General features: G+C 39.3%; 1 protein-coding gene across 1 annotated transcript in view; it reads left to right on the top strand.

Moving 5' to 3' along the window:
• Nucleotides 1-23,530, top strand: part of PDE3B (phosphodiesterase 3B) — a 182,370-nt gene extending 158,840 nt beyond the window's left edge. The window contains exons 11-16 of the mRNA XM_059136918.1: nucleotides 1,664-1,777; nucleotides 6,718-6,917; nucleotides 14,585-14,788; nucleotides 16,634-16,795; nucleotides 20,095-20,350; nucleotides 21,781-23,530. Of these exons, the coding sequence (XP_058992901.1) occupies nucleotides 1,664-1,777; nucleotides 6,718-6,917; nucleotides 14,585-14,788; nucleotides 16,634-16,795; nucleotides 20,095-20,350; nucleotides 21,781-21,995 (1,151 nt within the window). The 3' untranslated portion in view covers nucleotides 21,996-23,530. The remainder of the gene's footprint in view (nucleotides 1-1,663; nucleotides 1,778-6,717; nucleotides 6,918-14,584; nucleotides 14,789-16,633; nucleotides 16,796-20,094; nucleotides 20,351-21,780) is intronic.
• The last annotated feature ends 415 nt before the right edge of the window (nucleotides 23,531-23,945 follow it).

Raw genomic sequence — 23,945 nt, forward strand, 5'->3', positions numbered from 1 at the left:
ATTTTATAAATAGAATAAAGTGATATTTTATTTTTTGTACTTATTTATTTGAGAGAGAGAGAGAGAGAGCATGCGCATGCATGAGCAGAGGGAAGAGGCAGAGGGAGAAGGAAAAGCAGACTCCCTGCTGAGCAAGGAGCCCAACTCAGGACTTGGTCCCAGGACACTGAGATCATGACCCAAGCTGAAGGCAGATGCTTAACTCACTGAGCCACCCAGGCGCCCCTAACGTAATACTTTAAAATGGACTTCAGAGGAAGGGGAATGGGGGGAAAAAAGGCAGTAAAGAGTCTTCACTATCAGCTCCAAATAGGATATTAAGAAAAGAGCCTCTGGATCTAACTTTTTTAAACTTTAGTATCCAGATTTACAAATGGAAATTCCACTAGTCTCTACTCCATACGTAGTGATAAGCCACAGAAAGCGCAGAGTAGAATTCCTGGCACATAGTAAAAGGTCAGTAAAAGGTGTTCACTATATGAATAATTAAGCTTCTGACAGACTGACCTCACGTCACATGGATGGCCTGAAGACTTAGTATTGTGTCATCTGCTGATTGTACCTGGTACTCATTAACTATTGAAGTGCTGGACTTTTACTGAATATCAGCTGTGACTATAATCATTAGATCCATGGAGATTATATCATTTAATCTTTGTTGGAAAGTTTATATTATCTACCTTTCACAGGTGAAAAGTACAAACTCAAAAGAATCTTTCCCAAGATTCTAAAACTCTTAGAAACGGCAAAACTGGGTTTCACTTGTAGGTCTTGCTTTTTCACATAGTGATAGTCAGTAAACCAGTGTTTGCTTGATTATGTGCTGTGTCTCAGACACTGTTCTGGATGTTTTTGTATGTCATTTTAACATTTTGTCCTTCCAGCAGGCCTGAGAGGTAGGTATGTCTCATCTTTTTTTTTTGGGGGGGGGGTATATGTGTTTTTTTTGTGCAGGGGAGGGGAGAGTGGGGAGTTCAAGTATCTATAATTTTTAAGTGTTGCCTTTATGCAAACATTGGTCTCCCTAATCCACGCACTATTTACATAGTATTTTTAAAGCTACAAAATAGCAACCTTCAGTAAAGCTTTCAGTGCCTTTCAATTAGCGCTTGTTACTTGCCTTTTCTGTGACTGCCTTACTATGTTTTCATAGTATTTGTGAAAGTTTTTATAAGAGAAGTTTTTAATACATCAAGAGACTTTAAAAAAGTAAGATGAAACCAAAGTTTCCTGGCTGGCCCAGTCACTGAAACATGGTACTCTTGATCTCAGGGTCATAAGTTCAAGCCCCGTGTTGGGCACTGAGCCTACTTTAAAAAAAAAAAAAAAGATGAAATATAATTGTGGGAAGTTATTCCAAGCCATACATTTTATTAATGAGGGTATAAGATAGTAGAAAACTATTGTACTTTAAAAAATGTCCTCTGTTGGGGCGCCTGGGTAGCTCAAATGGTTAGGCGTCTGCCTTCAACTCAGGTCGTGACTCTGGGGTCCTGAGATTGAGTTCCACGTCAGGCTCCCTGCTCAGCAGGGAGCCTTCCTCTCCCTTTCCTGCTCCCCCTGCTTCTGCGAGCTCTCTCTATGTCAAATAAATAAAATCCTTTAAAAAAAAAATGTCCTGTGTTTAACATAACATTTTTGTAAAATGTTTTGATGACTTTAGATCACAATCGCATACACGCCACAGATGTCCTGCACGCGGTTTGGTATCTGACAACGCGGCCAGTTCCTGGGTTACAGCAGATCCACAGTGACCGTGCAACAGGAAATGAAACAGGTACTTACATCTAAAAGCTTCCTTTTAGTTGTTTGTCCAGAAATAATAAATGAAGCTTTCTCCTTTCATTACCTCTCTCCTTTTAAAAATTGCTCTAAGTAAACTTTGGTACATGTAAATGACTATATAAATGTTGATGCATAGTAATGGTATGCAAATTAGAAAAGCTACAATTCACCTTAAGTTAAGATGCAGTACTGTTGAATCTACCATATTTCTTCTGTGTGTCCCATCCTGTGGCTTGCCGTCTGGAATAGCATGATAATCATTTGTTTGTTCTTTTCTTTCAGTTCTTGGTTTTCTTGTTGTAGGTGTATCATGTAAATTTAAAATATATAACCTACCCAGTGAAATGGCCATACTTAAAAGCCTTATGTATGCATGTAAATGATAACATTAAAAACCTTTCATAATATTTATGTTTTGCTCCCAAAGAAGTTAATTCTGTTCCTCATCATAAATACAATTATTTATACAAATGTACTAATTTACATAACATGGTTCTCTTACTCTATTTTGTAGAAGAGGGAGGAACTACTCCAGTGAGATACATACACACACACACCCCCCCCCAACACACCCACACCCATCAGGACAGAATTTGCTTAGTTACAAACACCTGAAAAACATTATCATGTTAATCAGGGCGGATGTCATAGGCTCAGCTGTCGCTTTACAGTCTTTGGTCATTGAGTCCAAAGTACTGCCATTAGGTTTTCTACCGTGTCATATTTACTCTTTCCTCCTCCTCCTTATTCCTTCCATTAGTTCCGTACTTCCATCAGATCATTTTCTTCAGTTTTTGTTTGTAGATGTAGCTATTTTCTTAGAAGAATATTTTCATATTTTAGCCCATTTGATGATAGTGATTGATTTTGTCTGATCCTTACTATCGAGAGGAAATAAGGTTTCTACTATACATGGGAGGATATAACGTAGGGGGTTTTTTTGTGTTTTTTTGGCCTTTACGGTACTCCCATGTCCGGTGATCACCATGCGGTGATCAACTGTCATCAGAATCACAGCAGTGCAGACCTTTGAAAATGTAGGTCATTCCACTAGGCAGAGTACCATGATCAGTAGAGATGCTGGCCGAGGACAAAGGGAAGATGGAATAAGAAGATGAGAAATCTGAGGTCCAGCTATGTGACCAGTCTCAGAAGTGAAGTCTATAATAGCCAGATGCATTTTCCTCATTGCTATTTATTTTATATAATAAGGAAATTTTTTCTTCCTCTTTCTCATTCTCCTACCATCCAAACATTGGTGGACTTTGGGGTTCTTTCTACTTTGGGACTATTATGAATAATGCTGCTATAAATATTCTTGTACTGGTTTCTGTGTGGATACATTTTCATTTCTCTTGGGCACATTCTTAGCTGCGGAATTCCTGGGTCATCAGATGATTCTGTGCTTAACATTTTGAGAATCTGTCAAAATGTTTTCAGGGTGGCTGCACTATTTTATTTTCTCACCAACAATCCAATATTTTGCTGCCACTTGTTATTATCTTTCTGATAGCCATTCAAGTGGCTGTGAAGTGGTATTTCATTGCGGTTTGGATTTACATTACCTCATGGCTAATAATGTTGAATGCCCTGCCATTTGTCTGTCTTCTTTGAAGAGATGTCTGTTCATGTCTTTCAACCATTTTTAAATTTGGTCCTTTATCTTTTTATTATTGAGGTCTAGGAGTTCTTTGTAGATTTTAGATATAAGTTCCTTACCAGATTTATGATTTGCAGCTATTTTCTCCCATTCTGTAAGTTGCCTGTTTACTTTCTTGATGGTGTCTGTTGAAGTACAAACATTTTAAATTTTGATATAGTCTAATTTATCTTTTTCTTATTTTACTCATGCTTTTGGTATCATATCAAAGAAGGGTTTTGCCTCCCCCAAGATTATGAAGGTTTACTCCTTTGTTTTCTTCTAGGAGTTTCATAGTTATAGGAAGTTTAGGTCTGTGACCCATTGGAACTAATTTGGGGAATAAAAGAGGTCTTTCTTTTGCACATGAATATCCAGTTGTCCCAGAACCATTTGTTGAAAAGAGTTCTTAATATATACTCCACATAGTTGCCTCTTAAATGTTACAAAATCAATTTCTACCTTATAAGATGTGAGCATTAAATGAAACAGTGTCTGAAAAAGGCTAACATCATGCAGGGCACAGAAATGGCTCTTCAGCATGGTCTTAGCACCCTTGTACAAAATCAGTTGGCCACAAATATGAGGGTTTCTTTCTGGACTTTTAGTTTTATTCCATTGATTTTTTTGTTTGTCCTCATACCAGTACATTATCTTCATTACTAAAGCTTTGTTAGTAAGCTTTGAAATTGGTAAGTTTAAGTCCTTCAACTTTGTTCTTTTTCCAGATTGTTCTGGCTCTTCTGGTTCTCTTGTATTTCCGTATGGATTGAGGTCCAGCTTGTGAATTTCTACCAAAGAAAAAGAAAGAAAGAAAAAAAAACCCAGCTAGGATTTTGATAGGGATTGTATGAAATCTGTAGATCATTTTGGGAAAGTATTGCTGTTTTAACAGTAGTAAGTCTTCTGGTCGATGAGCATGGGTGTTTTTTCCACTTATTTAAGTCTTCTTTAACTTCTTTCAACAATATTTTTTAATTTGCAAAATACTGGTTTTGTACTTCTTTTAAGTTTATTCCTAAGTATTGTATTCTTTTTGATGCTAGTGTAAATGGGATGGGTTTGGGGGCTCATTTTTTGATTATTCATTGCTATCATATATAAAAATAATTGATTTTTTGCATATTGATCTTTTATCCTGCAATCTTGATCACTTTTATTCTGATAGTTTTTTAGTTGCTTTCTTAGGATTTTTCTATATACAAGAGCATGTCAACTCTAAGCAGAGATAGTTTTACCTCTTTGTTGTCTGCTGGTCTCAGCCTGTCAATAACCATTGTTGGGGCTGGACCAGCTCTTATGGTTACTATGATTACAAGATGCCCTTTAGTGATTACCATCAAGAAACTTAAAAAAAAAACCAAGGGGGTTTATTACTTAAAGGAATTGAAAATTACACATCATAAGTAGGACCACAGAGCAAGGTCACAGGAGAAGAGAGAGAGAGGTCACGGGGCGGGAGAGGGAGAGAACACGCACAGTCGTGCATGCAGGTAAACATGTCTGAGGTTTATTGGGGTCAAGAGTGGGGGGTTTCAGTGGCTCACACTTTATTGGTGAATTTAAAGAGTAAGAGGAGGAATTTAAAGCTTGGGTAGAGAAAAAACCAGCAGCCCAAATGGTCAGTTATTGAAATCAACCAAGATTTCTAAAACAGAAGTGGCCTGGCTGTGCATCTAGACAGGGAGGCTGGCAGGGTGTTTCTTCGAGATCAGTGTCTTTGAAGTGGTGCTTCTTTGAAATGGGTACCTGGGAGAGCAAAGCTTAAATCAGGCACTTATGGTTAGTACAAAAAGTGGGGAAAACTGTCAGGGATTACCCTATACACTTCTCTTCCAGTCTGGATGCCTTTTACTGAGGCCTCCATTTAAATTGATCAGCCAATTAAAAGAATCACCATTTTCTGAAAGAAAGTAAACAAATGGGATCTATGATAATTATGCTGAAATGTCCTTGCCAGCTATTTTATTTTTCATAGTATTAATTTCATGTTAACAAAAAGCAAAACCGAATATACATCTTAGAGTCCTAATAAGTCGGTTTTAAGTAACTGGGTTTTAAAAGGATGTCTTTTGCCATTTTTGTTACTTTATATGTGTCTTTATAATTCTAGGGAGGCCCAGAATGCATATAACATAGGGAAAATTCAAATTATTGGCTGATGTTGATAACTACGTCCTATTAGAAATTTGAATGTTAAATATATCTTTATGCATTTAACTACCTTAATTTTTTATAATTATTTTTTTAAAGTTCTAGTGTGGGTGATTCTAAAACTCAATTTAAATAAAAATGTTATAAATGACAAAAATAATGAGGTATCTCTATAATTATCACTAGTGTATATTAAAGTCATTATGTTAAAAAATTCATTTGGGGGCACCTGGGTGGCTCAGTGGGTTAAAGCCTCTGCCTTCAGCTTGGGTCATGATCCCAGGATCCTGGGCTCGAGCCAGGACCCTCCTCTCTCTCTGCCTGCCTCTCTGACTACTTGTGATCTCTGTCAAATAAATAAATAAAATCTTAAAAAAAAAAAAAATTCATGTGATGGCAAATACTGAGTGAAATAAATTATGATGAAGATTATTTTGGACTCTGACAAGCCAGAACATTATTCCTAGTTTCCACCGATGCAGTCGGTAAAATCTCCTGTCTCTCTAATATCTTTGTGGTTTTACTCTAAATATGGATTATTTTTTCCTCCATATACTTCCTATTTAAGATCATTTCAGCAAAATTAATAGAATGACCATCTGAATAGATAAAGCCACAAAAACGCAAGAAAAAAAAATCAGTGGTAAGATACTAAAGCATGGAAAGTATGGTGTTGATTGTGAAAATATTGTTCCTAACTAGAGGATTAAAAAGAGAATTGTGAGACATTCTTCAGTTTTCTACATCTCATTTTCCAGTTTTTCTTGCCATTGTCTTCTAAGGGCTTCATGGAAAGAAAAAGAGAAGGGGAAAAGGAGTTGTAATCAGGGCTACAAATGAAATGTTATCTCTCTGGTAGGATTTGAAAAGCATCGTATGCTGAGAAACTTAGTTTGTTAATAAAAATCTCATAGTGTCTTATGAAGTAAGTGACTGTAGCATCAATGTTCAACCTTTTTCTTCTCTGGGAGCATGTATGTTGGAGAGAATGTTTTGTTTTAAGTCTTTGTTTATAAATAGTTTATTTCTTAGCTTAATCAACAAGAGAAATAATCGCATTACCTGTGGGGAATCCCCTCCTCAGTCTCATTTTGTGAGGAAGTAATATGTAATGCTGGTTTATTTTGCTTGTTCCTCAGATTCTGGTGGTAGAATGAGCCCTGGACAAATTGCTTACATTTCTTCGAGGAGCTGCTCTATTCCAGATGACAGCTATGGTTGCCTTTCTTCAAACATTCCTGCGCTGGAATTGATGGCTCTCTATGTGGCGGCTGCCATGCACGATTATGATCACCCAGGGAGGACAAATGCGTTTCTGGTGGCTACAAATGCCCCTCAGGTAGGAAATACTGTTTCAGAAAGTTACAAGAGTGATTCTGAAATTTCAGAAGGGTGTTGTATATATCCTTTTGTAATCCACCCTTCAGCTGAATCAGGTAACCATTCCATGTGCACTGTAATTAATTGGATTTTAACACATAACAGCCTTGACATAAGATGTGCAAAAGAATGAAGAAAAAATTACCTTCTCCTACCTCAAAATATGAAATTCTGGAATCCTTGCTGCCAGTATTTTTGCCTTTGATTAAATTGATGAGACTGACTAGATGTAAGCCTGATTCTTCTTCCTTTCCATGGCTGAAAGTGTAATGATGAGGAACTATCATTTTCCTTGATGTCCTCTTTTTTCCTCAAGACTCACTCTAAAGCTCGTAACACTGCATATATTAATGTATGTAAACATTCCTTCTAGTACCACGTTATTTTTGTACCCAGTACAGCTGATAAGGTGCAAAGTTCCTTTACCGTCAAAATTTGCATAAGAGGTAGGAGTTCCCACTCGCTTTACACTTTCGGGCTTGGAACTAAATCCGTGGTTTTAAGTGGTCGTGGGTGTTTGTTTAGGCTGGTGATTCCTGAAATGTCATCTTTGCTTCTAACTTCATGCCTTACAAAGGACAAGTGGTTGGTTCAGCTTGCTGAATTCATCTTGTGTCTTCACCACTCTGTGTGTAAACCTCACTTCTGATTTTTTCATCTTCTGTAGCCATCCTGTGTCGCTCTTGACCCATTTCTCTCCCACACTCTCACTGTTTAAAACAGAGATCGGTTCTCTAGCCAGAAGAACAGGATTCAGAGACAGGGAGAGAGGGTTAAAAATGCCACATAATTCGTTTCTCCTGTGGCACTTTATTTATTAATAGTCCATGATTTCCATAGGTAACCTTTTAATGAATTTCAGTCTAGATATTAATATTTGTCTACTTTCTAAGAACAGCTGTGGGAGAGATTATAAACTAAGGAGCCCATGCCTCCTCACGCTCTCCAGGAAGCGGAGGTACTCTCGCTCTCACTTCACACTCTGTCATCTTTAAAAACCTGGGCTTGTGGGGAGTTGGGGATCTGGACAGAAGGGGCACAGAGCAAAAAGCACTGGTCTTAAGATCGAGAGACCTGAGTTCAGTTTCTGATTACCCAGTCATTAGCCGTGTGATCTTAGGTGAGTAACCCTTATCTTTCTGAGCTTCAGAATACAGACCGGATATGATTAAGGGTAAAGGGACAGCAAATGGAGGGTTGCTATTCCGTGTATCTTGGAGGCTCCTGAATCGGGTGTCTTATAGACAGAGATTACCAACTTTTTCTCTTCTGCTCTTGGCTTTAGATCTTTCATGGCCAGGTGAGTACAGGTGAGTCCGACTTAGTACCTCTCCTCCAAGGGGATGACGAGTGGGGGCACTCCAGTGTTACTGCTGCATTATTGCAGATAAACCAATGATATCTGAAAGTCATCCCTACAAGTTCCATGCTGGAAACTGTTGTCCTAATCAAAATAAAAATGTGAAGTCTGGATAGAATACCAGTAATACATGTAATTTCTAACTTCTCATTGTTAAAGACAGCCGGTAGAGGAAGCAATGGGAAGTGTGGGAAGGGACAGGATATTGACAGGGCATTCAGCTGTTGAGAAGGGATGGTCTTCCACCCAGTCTCCTTGCTCACTGCCCGTGGGTCTGTACTCAACCCAGAGCATGCGAGTAGCTCTGTTGTGCGTTACATCACTTTCTGTTCCAGACCCTCCAGTGGCATTCACCTCACTCCTAGTAAAAGTCATTGTAATGGCTCAGGGGTTGATTTTTCTGCCTTAATTCACCCATGTCCAGCCTCAGTGGCCTCCTGGCTGTTTTCTTCTGTATCCCAGGCACGCACACTCCCTTTCTGAGGGCCTTTCCACTTCCGTCCTCCCTGTCCGGAGTGCTCTCTCCCCGCATATCTACATGTTCATGTTGTCACTAGTTCCGTTAACAATCCACGAGCCCCTCCTGGAGCTCCTTATGTTCCTTCCCTGCTTTGTTTTCCACAGCAGTGATCATTCAGCATACCGTCTGTTTTGTTTATGACGGGTCTCTCCTCAGTGGAATATGTTTTCCTGAGAATAAGGATTTTGCCTTATTCCCTAACACCTAGAATAGTGCCTGACACATAAAAGTTGTTTAGTAAATATTTGTTGAATGTTGAAGGATGCCTGATTCCTTTGCTCTGCAGGACTGCTAGTTTGTCTGAAATATCCTGTTCTTCCTAAAGTAATGAAATTCGTGAGACCTTCTGCTAGTGCGTGTGAGATAAGGACCCTTCTGTGAAAGCCTGAGGCGTGTTTATTAGGTAATAAGTAGATCTTCTCATCCTGGGAAGCTCAGTGGGTCTAATTAGGCCACAATTAGTGAAAAATGTTATTGCGTCAGTAGTAGTATAGAATACCACCAACTGGATCAAACATTTTTCTCCATTCTCCTGGCAAGGAAAGGACGCTGGGAAGGTATAGGAGGATTGTTTTAAATTCTTGCTATGAAAGAACATGAAACACTTGGGTTTATCCTGAAGAGATGCCAGTATTAAAATTCTACGAGATTTCTGAGCTATTTCCAAATGAAAACTGGCTGAAAGATGGGGAATGGTGCCTGAAGTATTAGAGTTTGAGAATATTTTGATGAAATTTGGGGTAAAAGAAAATGTAATTTGAGGATGAAATCTGTGAATTGGAGACACTCATAAACAGTTTATCCCCCAAAATATGGATCAAGGTGGTGACTAAACACATGCATTTGACTCCTCATTGTAACAGACGAATAGGTGGGGAAGGGTATTATCATCAGAAGCTTAACGAGTTTTCCAGAAATTTCTATTTCTGGAAAATGAAAAACAGATGATATGGAGAAGTGAAAGTAGACTAGAGGTGGATACAGCTCAAGTGAACTCTAGAGAGATTCCTGATGCCATTTGCCCTGGCTTGCTACGCACACACGTGCTCGTGCACCCCAGTCCCTATACACCTACACTACACATCTTTAAATAAAGCTTCTACAACCCTGCACTTAATCGCTAGGCAGAAAACTTATCTCTTAGATATTGAAGGAAACTGCCAGAAGAGAGTAAGAATTACTAGTTGTGAGTATTAGTACTCCAGAGTAAATCCTTCTCATTTTGGAAACTTAACAGCTGGTGTCTGGTCTCATAACTGTAGAGCAGAACCTACTAAGTAGCAAACACCATCCACATCCATAGGGTTCCTACTCATCTTTCCAAATTAAAGAGACTCAACACTAAACAGAAGAGAATCTTCTCTCTCTCTCTTTTTAAAAAATATCAATAGATAACCCAAGGATCACTAGACAGAACATTAACCAGTAGCTTGGAAAGAAAAGTTTAAAAATGGACAGGGTAACCAACTATAGGGGAGAAAAAAAATCTAGGGAGTAGAAAAACTGGTAAGTTTTTAAAAAACGAATTCTCAGAATTTGAGAAACACTGCATTTCTAAGAACAGCAAGCTATGAAAAAGGAAACATCAGAGAACAAGTTAGAACTCTTAGGAACTAAAAATATTACAAAAAAAAAAAAATCTAAAAATTCAGTACAAGCCCTGGAAGTAAATTTCCAGGTAACCTCTGCCAGAATGCAGAGTAGAAAGAGGAGATGGAAAATATCAGGAAGGGAAAAATGGGACACAGTGGACCAAGTCATGAGCTGATTGTTTGAGTTTCAGAAAAAGACGGTCTTTGGATTGAAGGGGCTCAGCAGGTGCCAGAGAAGTTGAATGGGGGAGAAAACACCAAAAATCTGCACATGGAGTATCAATATACATATAAAAGAACAATAATCTGGGGTGCCTGGGTGGCTCAGTGGGTTAAATCTCTGCCTTCAGCTCAGGTCGTGATCTCAGGGTCCTGGGATTGAGCCCCACATTGGGCTCTTTGCTCAGCAAGGAACCCATTTCCCCCTCTGTCTCTGCCTCTCTGTCTACTTGTGATCTCTGTCAAATAAATAAATGAAATCTTTTTAAAAAAAAATTAAAACAAAAAAAACAAAAACCCAACTGGCACCATATTTTAGCAACAATGGATGCTCGAGGGTACTGGAATTAACAAATATTGGATGCCTACTGGGGGAGAGGCACTATTCTAGGCATCATTACTAAACAAAACAGGCCAAAAAACATCTCTGCTCCCATAGAACGTACATTCCAGAAAAGGAAGAAGAAGAGTAAATAGCATATGTAGGAGGCAGAGAGAGAGATGATTATGATGTCCGAGCTAGGGAAAAAGTAACCCAGGGAGGGGAGGGGAAGGGGAGTGCTGGCCTAAAGATACTATTTTCAAGTTAGATTTCTGTATCCCGCTAAGCTACAGCTGAGTGTAAGAGCAAAAATGAAGAGAATCTCAGATATACAGAGGTGAAATAAATCATGTACCCACTCACACCTAGAAAGTCACCTAAAAAACATGTCTTAGCAAAATAAGAGTGATAAGGAAAACAAAGGATCTTAGAAGATACAGGGTTATCAGAAATTTTTGAACAAACCCAGAACTTGAGGATAAAGGAGTCCTGTTCATCCTGACTATTTAAGGAGAAATACCTTCTCTCTTTCTCTCCCCCCACCCCGCCCCCCATTTAAAACTAGCTGCTTTTTTTTCCTGTAGCACCTGAGTTACTACCTCTATTGGATTTCTTAAAAATTTTTTTACATGAAAACAATTTTTCTTAATCCAAGATTTTTTACTTTTTGGAAGTACCCTCTTTAATCTCATGAGTATAACCTAGTGACTTTTTAATGTTTCCTCGTCTCTTTTGTTTCAAAAGGGGACATTTGGTCACACATTTGTCAGCCTCTTCTTTTTGTGATCTAAGCCTTTGCTATGTCTGTTGGGCTTTCTTTTCATTTATCGAAAGGTGTTTATTATTTGTTAAGATTTATTCTGTCAGTTTGTATTAAACCCTGTTTCATCTTTCCAACTCAAAAAGAGGGTAAAAAGCAGTTTGGGATCATCACCTAATTTGCTTTGCCAAACTAAAGATGTGCCTGTGATGCGAAGGGAGGGAATCCCTTAGCTGGAGAAAGCAGGGGTCAAGATGCTTTAGCACGAAGTCCAAGCACGTCAGTTACTGCAGCTCCAAACTAGCTGGGCGTGGTCTTCCGTCTCCGTCATCATCAGAGAGCCCTCAGTAAATGGCTGCTGAGGCTTCCTGTTTTACCTGGAATGGTTTTCGCACCGAGTTTAGGGTTGGTTTATTGTTCCGTGTCTTCAGCCAGTATTCTTCCTAAAGTGGAACAGACATTTGTCTCCTACTTACTGCTCCATGATTGTTTGTCTCTCATTATCTGGGAGGTCGTGGGTTTATTGGGGCCCAGCAAGGGACTCCTTCCACTTACTCCCCAGGTGGGTTTTTCCTTCTCATGAGTTGACCTCTCCTCCATCCAGTCCCACTTTCCCCATGTATCCAGTATCCCCACTGAAGTTTCCACTATGGTGATCACGTCTAGATTTTAATATCGATTCCTATTTTTATGCCCCTATTGTATATTTCTTTGGTAATTTCGAAGGGCAGCTTGAACGGTGAAGAAATTCTGAACTTACTTCTTTTACTGATGTTGCTAGCCAAGAGTTTATTAAGTCAGCTAGCTGGATAGGACACTTATTATATATTGTGCTGTACTGAGATGGAAGTTTGATGACTTCTTCCTGAATAGACAAAGCTGTTCTAATAATTTACCAGTTTTCATCAGACTTGATTATGAATTAATGAAATCACTATTAAATATAAATCAACTCCTTAGGGAGTCTTTGAAGCTTATTCTTTCTCTTTGAGCTTGATATTTGGAAGTTGTTAGAAGGCTAGTATAAAATGCCTTTTGTTTTGACCTATAACTGATAATGTAACAATGTGTTAATTCGAAGGCACACAGCATATTCATTTGATACACACATCACTGTAATACTACCATCATGTCCCCTAATAGCCTATCTTTTTTATGGTGAGTACATTTAAGATCTAGTCTCTTAGCAACTTTCCAAGTATATAATATAGTACTATTAACTATAATAATACTATTAACTATAATCACAGTGCTGGGCGTTAGATCGCCAAAACTTTTCCATCCTATAACTGCAAGTTTGTACCCTTTGACCAACATCTCTCCAATTACCCCACCCTCTGGTAAACTTGTCTGTGTTTCCATGAGTTCACCATTTTAGGATTCCACATATAAGAAGTACCATACAGTATGTCTTTTTTGATTCAACTCACTTAGCATCATGCTCTCAAGGTCCATCCATGTTGTCTCAAATGGCAGGATTTACCTACCTTCTTTCTCATGGCTAAATAAATATTGCATTTCTCTCTCTCACACACATACACCCCACATCTTTATCCATTCGTCCACTGATGAATGATCACAGCGGACCGGTCATGAACTGACTGTTGGAGTTCCAAGAGTTCCACAGGTCATGAACTGACTGTTGGAGTTCCAGAAAAAGATGGTCTTTAGATTGAAGGGGTTCAGCAGGTGCCAGAGAAGTTGAATGGGGAGAAAACACCAAAAATCTGCACATGGAGTACCATGGTAAAATGGAAAAAAAAAAAAAATTCCTGAAAGAATGACAACAGCATACATATAAAAGAACAAAAATCCAACTAGCACCGTATTTTAGCAGATTTGACAGAGAAATGCAGCAAGAGAGGGAACAGAAGCAGGGGGAATGGGGGAGGGAGAAGCAGCTTCCCGCTGAGGAGGGATCCCAACGCGGGGCTCGACACCAGGACCTTGGGATCATGACCTGAACCGAAGGCAGACACTTAATATCTGAGCCTCCCAGGTGCCCCTAAGCCACTGGTTTTTAAAGTCTGTATTCCAAAATTCTAGAGTAGGGAGGGTCTTGCACTGAAATGAGGTGGAGTGGCACACCAGCTGAACCAAAGGATGTGTTTTTACCTGTTTCGTGCTTCTCTTATTCCCGGGCACTGTGTCAGGGTCGTAATGTGGGAATGTGTCCTTCTGGGACATGCAGGACTCTTGCTCACCAGGGACAGTGCTCCTGCTTCCTCGTCTCTGGTCATCAGCACCTTCCTTGGATTGCATGCTCGCTGAAGACAAGAAACACGTCCCTAAACCTGCTCTCTCTCTAATGACTTCACTGATAGCAGCTTTATCTAAGAAGGTTTATGGATTCAGTGAAGTAGACCTCAAATTTCAGCTTTACATCTTTTTAAAGATTTTATTTACTTATTTGACAGAGAAGGAGATCACAAGTAGGCAGAGAGGCAGGCAGAGAGAGGGGGAAGCAGACTCCCCATTAAGCAGAGAGTCTGATGCGGGGCTCAATCCCAGGACCCTGAGATCACGAGCTAAGCTGAAGGCAGAGACTTAACCCACAGAGCTACCCAGGCGCCCTTCAGCTTTACATCTCTTGAGGGCAGCATGGTATCTGGGAAGATGAACTTTGGAGCGAATTGCCCTTTCACTTACTAGATATATCTGCTGGAGAGGTATGCCTTACCCTTTTTGTACTTCAGTAAGCCCATTTAGAAAATTATCACAACCCTTCTTTACAGATATTAAAATGTTCAGCATAGAGTAACTACTCATTATTTATATTCTTCTAGCCTAACTCTGTTTATTATTAAAGATTAGTATCTCTGAGATGCCTGACTCCTTTTTATTACTTTTCAGGCAGTTTTGTACAACGACAGATCTGTTCTAGAAAATCATCATGCTGCATCAGCTTGGAATCTGTATCTCTCTCGCCCAGAATACAACTTCCTTCTTAATCTTGATCATGTGGAATTCAAGCGTTTTCGTTTTTTAGTAATTGAAGCAATCCTTGCCACAGATCTTAAAAAGCATTTTGATTTCCTTGCTGAATTCAACGCGAAGGTTTGTGATACAACTTAGTGTCTGGTTTTACTGATGGAAATCACTATTGTCAGTATTACTGATAAGTTTTTTTTTTAATATGTTAAGCTAGAATTAATACTACTCATAAAGTAATAATATCTGATGGGAGTCAATATATGTGTCAATATTTTTTAAAATAACTTTTTATTATAACACATCCTAACCATACTATCACTTGCTACCTTTCGACATGTCGACTTACAACTTTCTTTCTCATGGTGATAAGCCAATTCATGATATCAAAAGCTTTTAGAGGCACACTGGAGAAAGTTGTGCAGTGCCATGTAAGGTACTTTGTGAAACTGAAGATGGGTTTCTCAGAAGCCAGTTAATGCTTTCCTCACTTCTCCTGTTAATCCCTTCTTTCTGTTCGTGTTAAACTGGCTGGTGTGGGTGAGAAGTACCCTCCACTCTTCCACTAGAGAATAATGCGTTCATCTGACAACTGCCTGGGAGCTGCCCTATAATGGCAGTAGCGCCAGCTAAGAAAGAGTAGAGGACAGGTGAAGTCCCCGCGGTCAGGAATTCACATTTGTATTGAGAAACACTGCCCTCTGGTTTTAGGGGTGGAGAACTGCTGAGAACAGCCACTTTATAGATGGTGAAGGGAGGGCGCTCCCTCTTTGGCCGGCAGGAAGCCTTTGTTTCCTTGATGATATTTGTGACGTAAAGGAAAGGTGTACCCTCAGGGTAGAGGAACTGATAACAAAGGAATACTAGATTTAACCCCCTGGGTGGAGACCCTATATGGGGCTGTCATGATATTAATAAAATACTTCTAAAAAAAAATCAGCAAGAAATCCATATGCCTTTATAATTATTTTATAGTTGTGGAGCTCTGTTAACTTTTATTTAATAATAAAATTCATTCAAGTGCTAAGAGTAGTAGAAGATTTCACAGGTAAAAGATCACCTAGTCCAGTGCTCTTGAGTCTGCGCTTCTCGGAAGTTTCTATTCCATAGTCTCTCAGGAAAATGCCGAGTGGGGCTCTGGATCTCCTACATGGTTTCAATCCAAAAAGCTCTCCAAACTTTCAAGTGTTTGATAGTGGTGGTCTAAATAAATTTTCCTTTGACAAAAGGATTTGGTGCCCAAAAAACTATTCTCAAACCAAAGTTCAGAAGCCACTGATCTGGCCCATTTATTTCATTCTTTTACAAAAGGAAATTTGAGTTTTTGAAAGGCAGAGTAATTCTCCTAATTAGTGATGATAATTATATTTAAATAACCGTGTTAGTATTTAACATTTACTGTGAACAAGGCATTTTTCGTTTATTAATCCTCATGGTAATATGGCTAGATTGGTACTACTTTTCTTGTTTTAGAGATGAAGAGAGTTAGATTCAAGGAGGATAAGTGATTTTTCTATTATTATACAATGAGTAAATCATTGATTCGGGATTTGAAACCAGAGGGATCAGCTTTTAAGACTTACGTTCTTTCAACTATATCATATTTTCCTTTCACAGCTGAAGCCTACTTACTTCTCTGTAGATACTGTGTTCTTTTTAAAAGTAGAATTAGTTACAATTTTTAAATGATTTATCAATGTTTTGCATACACATATAAATGTAGTGTATATTATATATTAACACATGTTATATGCACATGTTACAATTTTCCGTGGTAATCACAAATATTGAAACCCATGGTTACGTTTTTATGGTGTTCTGCCTCCAGTGAAGCAAAATTATGACACTTCAAAGGGATATTTAACCCATATTCCTTCCTGTAATTTAGATAGGAAGCAGTTTTAAGATAATTTGGTTAAAACAAAACTCCTGTGCTCTCAGAACCTAAAATAAAATGTTTTTCCAAAATAGGCCAATGATGTAAACAGCAGTGGTATAGAATGGAGCAATGAGAGTGATCGCCTCTTAGTATGCCAAGTGTGCATCAAGCTGGCAGACATCAATGGCCCCGCCAAAGTTCGGGACTTGCATTTGAAATGGACAGAAGGCATTGTCAATGAGTTTTATGAGCAGGTAAGTTCAATGTGAGACGGGCGGGATTTTTGAGAGCTGCCCTCCGAAGGCATTAGTTTTCGGGATTTGGATAGCTACATTAAATGTTGGAAGCCTGCTTACTTTGACCAAAAACAGTTAGAAATTGTAGAATTTGCACTGCTCTTAGTATTTTCTCAGCTCCTTTTCACTGATAAAAATTTAAAAAATAGCTCATTCCCAACTGACATGGGTCGAATGTCCCTTGAGGCTCTTAAAACCCTGAGTGCCCATGACTTTGGATGGTTTATTTCCAGATAAACCTGGATTTTCAATTGATTCAGGGTATTTATTTATTGACTCTGGATATGATATTTAGAGAATATCAACCCGTTTTCAACTCCGCTGTAGAAAGACTGCCTGCCTGCCTTAAAAAACATCAACTGGGTAAAAGTCCTGGTTGTGGTGGGCGTAGGCAGCTGGACATTTGAGGGCTAGAAATGGGGATAAAAGTAGGTTTTTCGTGGTTTTTAAAGATTTGGAGATTAAAAACAAGCTCTTCCCAGTTTTAAAATCTTTCACATACTACTCCTGTAAGGGAACTCAGTTTTGTGTGCCCCACACGCAGCGGAGCTGGTCACAGAGAGGCTGAGTGTGCATCAAAGAGTTCACCTGAGAGGCGGCCGCACCTGGAGTGGCAGGCCTCAGACTGGGCTCCTCACGGTGGGAGAGTCCGAGCACATAAGGCAAATGAAAAGGATGTGCGTACGTGGGAGAAGAGCTGTGTGATGGCAGAAGTCAAGGAAAGGAAATTAGGAAGTAGGGAGGGTCGCAGTGGAAACATGGTAGCAAGCTGCGTGCCAAGAGCAAGCAGATTCGGGCAAAAAGGTACAGTTAACATAAAAAGTTAAGCATTACAAAACCTCTGGTTACTGGTTTCAGTACCACTTTGCAGAATATTTGTCTTTTTTTTTTTTTGGTCCAATTCTTAAGCTCCCTACAATGTAGAGGTACAAGCCAGCATTTCATTATTTCCAAATTACCAGATACATCTTGACTTTGGAGCTGCGTTCCTTGGGAATCCTTGTTGACCCTAATAATCAGGCAAGATCAAGAGGTCTACCAAATGAGGCCTTTGAGACAGAGTTTTCTTACCATGAGTTGCTACTCCAGCAGGGGTGATGAACTTGACCCCATAAACTGCATATTTAGCCGTTCTAGCTTGTTACATCAGGGGTGTATTGAATAGTGAACGTGTAGTGTCTTTCACCCACCCTAGGGCTGTTTACAAGTTATAAAACACTGTGCTGTGAAAAAACCATGGGAATACATAAGGATCCAAGATTATTAATATTTTACCATTTTGATACATTTGAACTAAATTATATATAATTTAGAGATGAAAATGGTTATAAATATTCACCTAGAGATTGCAGTATACTATTTGCATGTTACCATCTTCATTCTCAAAGATGGCTGAAGCTGGCCTTGGGCTTCAGCTCATATTCACAAAAGATGAATTTTACATTAAGGAAAGTGCCATCTTTATATTATCTGTGCAAACAGAAGTAACAAAAAAGCAGTAGTAGTATATGCCAACTTTAGAAGACTCACTAATTCAAAGAACATTAGAAAAGTTCATTTAGACCCAATTTATTATATATATATATATATATATATAAATATTTATTTATTTATTTGACAGACAGAGATCACAATTAGGCAGAGTGAGAGAAAGGGAAGCAGGCTCCCTGCTGAGCAGAGAGCCTGATGTGGGGCTGGATCCCAGGACCCTGGGATCATGACCTGAGCCGAAGGCAGAGACTTTAATCCACTGAGCCACCCAGGTGCCCCTATTTATAATATATTTTTAAAGTATATAGAATTCTTATTAAAGTGGGAAAACATGCTTAAGGTTGAAGCCTGGGTTCTCTTCTTCACTGGCAATGTGACCTTAAGTAAGTCTGTGCCTCAGCTTCTTCATTGATAAAATAGGAATATTTGATGGTATCTAGTTCATAAGGTTGCTATGAGAATTAGGTGAATTAATTAAGTTCTTAGTACAGTTCCTGACATATAAGTGCTCAATAAACGCCAGCTACTATAATTCCAGACCTGTCACAAAAAACGTTATTTCAGACAGTTTTACTTAATCTTTTTAAGTTTCATTATTCATATGTTAAAGGAGAAAAAGGTCATCTGGCATCCTACCACACAGGGTCGTCTTGAAGGCTTTCACAATCTGGTTATGCTATTAAGCATCCTTCCGATATGGATGCAAAATTCTAATCTTGCTGAACTTTTTATTTTCTTAATTATCCTGTCTTTATATCCTTATAGCCATTTAAGTACCTTGGGCTAAGAAAAGCAAAACTTCTATTAAAAAAAAAAAAGCCAAACTTACAAAATTCTAGAATCCTGTGGATAAACCCAACTGAGGCTTGTTTGTTTTTTCCTTTTTCTTTTTCTGTAAACAACAGTTTTCTTCCTCACAGAAGGTAAAATCATAGATTTTTGATAATGGGCCAGTCACTAGAAGAGTTTTCTGGTTGTTTCCACAGGACATCGGAGATAGACGTTGCTTGCCCACGGTTCATTCTAGACTTTATACATTCCCCACCAGTTCAGAAACTAGGAACCAAAAGGTCACTAGGACCATTTGGGGAATCCTCAGTACTGTGCTAAATACTTGATACAACATTGCTTTTCATCCTCACAGCAAGCTTGTAAAGTAGATTATTTAAGACTTTACACCTGAAATGGGCATTGAGCATGCGCCACACCGCATGTCTGGTAGAAAGTAGCAAAAGCAGGGTTTGAAAACGGCATCTGTCTAATCTCAGATTACACTCCTTGAAGCCCTGGAGACCACAGGGGAGGGTGTGGGCGGGCAGACGGTTGGACCCAAACTCCTCACCTCATCTCAGCTGCCCATACCTCTGCTTCTGCTCTTAGAAACGGGTAGGGTGCTGAAAGGCTTTTGCAAAATTCAACTCTGGGCATTTAAGGTACAACAACTTGCTGATACTATCTCCCCCTAGAGAAAGAGACATAACATTTTTCAGGTTGTTAGATTTGTTGTTTTCTATGTGTGTGTTTTTTTCTTGTTCACTGAACATTAATCATTTTGGTTGATTGGTGAGGTGTGAAAGTCTTACTTTGGATTTCTCAAGATATCTGAGAAATTATTACGGTTGAAATGACAGAGTAATTAGACACTTCTTTGTAATAATTATTTTGATGTAGACTGCATATTTAAAAAAAAGATAATATTAATAGGAAAAGCTCAGTGGTTATTCTTTCAACAGTTCAAAATGTACTTTTCTTTTAAAAATGATTAGGGAGATGAAGAAGCAAACCTCGGTTTGCCCATCAGTCCCTTCATGGATCGTTCTTCACCTCAACTAGCAAAACTCCAAGAATCTTTCATCACCCACATTGTGGGTCCTCTGTGTAACTCCTACGACTCCGCTGGCTTGCTGCCGGGTCAGTGGGTAGAAGCAGAAGAGGACGAGGACACTGAGAGTTGTTACGATGAAGAAGATGGTGAAGAATTAGATACCGATGATGAAGAAATAGAAGACAGTCTAAATCCTAGTAAGAATATAGGGATGCTGTGATTTCTTAAATGGATATTTACAATTAGTAACATTAAGTTTGGATCTCTGTTTTGGGGGGTTGTTTTGTTTTAGAGAGAGGGTGAGGGAGAATCCCAAGTGGGACTTGATCTCACAACCCCATGATCATGACCTGAGCTGAACTCAAGAGTCGGACGCTTAACTAGCTAATAAGCCCCTGGATCTTTAAGATACAGATTCAGGAGTTGTGTCTTGAGTAACTACTCTCTGAGTGTTCAGATTGAATGGGCTCTTGAGTCACTCCTGCGTGCTGGGGGACCTGCTCACGTGTTCACACCTGGTCTTTGTCTCTTCTGGGTCAGTCTGCTGCAGGAGGCCTTGCCTTTGCATGCTCTGTAGGGCTGTCACCATGTCTGACTTGGTGAGGTGAGGTGCTTCGTGTGGCTAGTGCACCCACCCCTGCTAAACTGCCTTCCTAGTGTCTGGGAAGGTGGATCACAACAGTTGGGAGAAGAGAAAATGTAGCTTCTCTAGCTCTAAGGGGAGAAGCAAGTTTAGGGCTGTGATGGATTTGAATTGCCAAACTGTAGGGACATAGTTTTCTATACAAAGCAGTGACCATAAATAGAGAAAAAAAATTTTGTCACTGTTGTTGCTATAAATGAAATCAGTTATTTGCTCTTTAAACTAGAATTGAAGGGGGGCACCTAGGTGGCTCAGTTGGTTAAGTGTCTGCCTTTGGCTCAGGTCATGACCTTGGGGTCCTGAGATCAAGTCCCACATCAGGCTCTCTGCTTAGTGGGGAGCCTGCTTCCCCCTCTCCCTCTGCTGCTCCCCTGCTTGTGCTCTCTCCCTTTCTCTCCTGCTCTCTGTCAAGTAAAGTAGAATTTAAATTATATCTAGCATTCCAGGCATGCTCTAAATGAGAACAGATAACATAATTCGGAAGAACTGCCCCCACCCCTCAGCTGTGTTCAGGGACACCATCAGGAAGAGTAGTCGCCGTCTGCCTCTACCCTCTGCGCATCATCATGGACAAGCTGACTGGCTTCCAAAAATTATTTATATTCACTGAAACCTTGGTAATGGTGTTTAATTCAATACCTAAAATCCTAAAAAGGTTGTTGAACTTCACATTGCTATTTATCATTTGAAACTTTAGGACCCCTCCTCCCCTCGCACTCCACCCAGTCTTCCCTGGTCCCCTCCTCTGCTTTATTTTCATCTGATAACACCACCAGCTCACGTTTCCCTTCTCCTGTTGCTTACCTGGGTCTTTCCATTAGAATATGGGCTCCACAGTGCCAATTATTTCCATCTTGCTGTTTATTACTACAACCCCGGTGCCTGAAATAAGTGCCTGGAACGTAACAGGCACTCAGATGTTTAGTGAATGAACGAGGGAACTGTATTGCTACAATCACGATATACTGCTTTTAAATTTCGCAGAACCGCAAAGGAGGAAAGGCAGACGGCGAATATTTTGTCAGCTCATGCACCACCTCACGGAAAACCACAAGATATGGAAGGAAATGATAGAGGAAGAAGAGAAATGTAAAGTTGATGGAAATAAACTGACGGCGGAAAATCCTTCCTTACCTCAAGCAGATGATATTCAGGTCATTGAAGAAGCAGATGAAGAAGAGGAGAGGCCGTTGGAATGAAAGAAAAGGCATTTGGAAGAAGGCTGTGCCCCGGGGTCAGTGTGCGGACCCGCATCGGACCATTCTTGCGGGAACAGGCCCAGCCACTGTGAGAGGCTCCTCGCCACAAGGACTCTGCATGTACCCTTGGAGCACGGCTCCCGCTGACCCAAGTCGCGAAGCTGTGCCTGGACGCCTTCACTGGGACACCAGTGCTCTGTCGTAATGATGCTTTGGTAGTAAGCGCTTCCTTTTCACGAATGGTAGCTAGAACTAAAAATTCAAGTGACTTCGGTTTCCAGCGTGGCCAGAACTTTTTGCTTTCATGAAAACAGGATTCCTATTGTTTTTTTTCCCCGAACGTGTCTTTTAGGTCTTTGAACATTTTGGCGAGGGGTGGGGGGGAGTCTGTGCCCATCTAAAAAGGAATCCAGTGTTGCCTTTCCAAGGGGCCTGTTCAGTGCAAGAACTGCTCAGAGCTGTGCTCCCAGCTGCGTTTATCCATGAAAAACTGACCTTCGTTAAGTATAACAGAATCCAGGTGCATCGATCTCTGATGCTTCTTACTGTTATGTGTCTCCTCTACGTGTGTTCGATTTCTGCTCGGAGTATTCAGGTTTGCCGTGGACATCAGAAGTCTGAGTTCCAGTCCCACTGACTTATTAACATTCCATGCTTGAATTTTTGAAGCTGTTTCGGGTGTTAACAATGACGGGATTTTCTTCTTTAGTCAAAAATGGTTCTTACTACTGTTGCTCAGGATTCATACTTTTAAACATTTAGTTAATAAAAACACAGATTTGTCAGAAGGAAAAGGAATTGCCCTAAAGATGTTAATCTTTTATGAAATGAGCATTACTCCTTATTAGATAAATTCAAGTCTAATCAAAGAAAGAGGAGGGCTCCGAAAGCCACAGCGAATAATTGGATTATGTGCCTATGTCCGGATCCTATGTTAGGTGTCACGCGTTTAGTCACTGTAAAACTGATGCCCATCCTTGTTCATTTCCTGCTGCCTTGAGACTACATGACAGAAGTGACCTAGGACTACTGAGTACTGCTAACCCAACTGTGAGTCTAATTAAAAAAAAAAAAAAATGGTAGGAATACTTAATTGCAAAGAAAATGGACCATATTTACAATGTTCATGAACTCCTTGGGTACAGATACGTACCTGAGTCGTGAAAGATTGTTGATGATCTAAAGAATAGTCTAAATGCTAACAGGATGGGAGACTAAATTATTTTTTCTTGGAGACCATATTTTGGATCAATGGCTTTTTAGACAGTAAAACCATTAATTTTCTAAGATGATTTCTTTTAAGTATAATGTCAGGCAGTTTCTTACCTACCTAGAATTATTTGGCATTTCTCAAAGATATTAAAGATCTTTAGAAGTGTTGGAAGTTTTGATTTTGTATAATATTGAATGGATCACCAAGCTTTATTTATTAGACATGTTGAGTGTGAAGTTCCTTCCTGCCACTTTTGCTACCACTGCCACATAATTTGTAATCTGGTCACACATTATTGAGTAATAAAATTTTAACTAATTTATTGAGTTTGCACTTTAAATGTATATATCCTGGGCTCTTATTTCCCTGGTGTACATTTTGCATCCTCCATAAGTATATTTCTAATATTGGAAAGTACGCATGTATAAATTCACATGTGCACATATACATAATGAGACTCGGATTTCCTATTAAAATTTTGTATGGGGGTTAAGGTATGTATTTTCTCAAAAGGAATGTTTTTTATTAAAAATACTATTACCGAGAACTCATTTTTAAATAATTTAACTTTTAAATTTATCCTTTGCTAAATAATTGACATATTAAAGTAGACCAAACACTAAGAAGTATCCTAGCTGAAGCAAATTCATAAACTTTAAGAAATGAATCTGACTACATTAAGTATACACAGTGCTATTAAATGCAATCTTACTTGAAAAGTTGCCAGAAGGGATGCC

The sequence above is a fragment of the Mustela lutreola genome, chromosome 1 (assembly GCF_030435805.1).
Source record: "Mustela lutreola isolate mMusLut2 chromosome 1, mMusLut2.pri, whole genome shotgun sequence".
NCBI lineage: Eukaryota > Metazoa > Chordata > Mammalia > Carnivora > Mustelidae > Mustela > Mustela lutreola.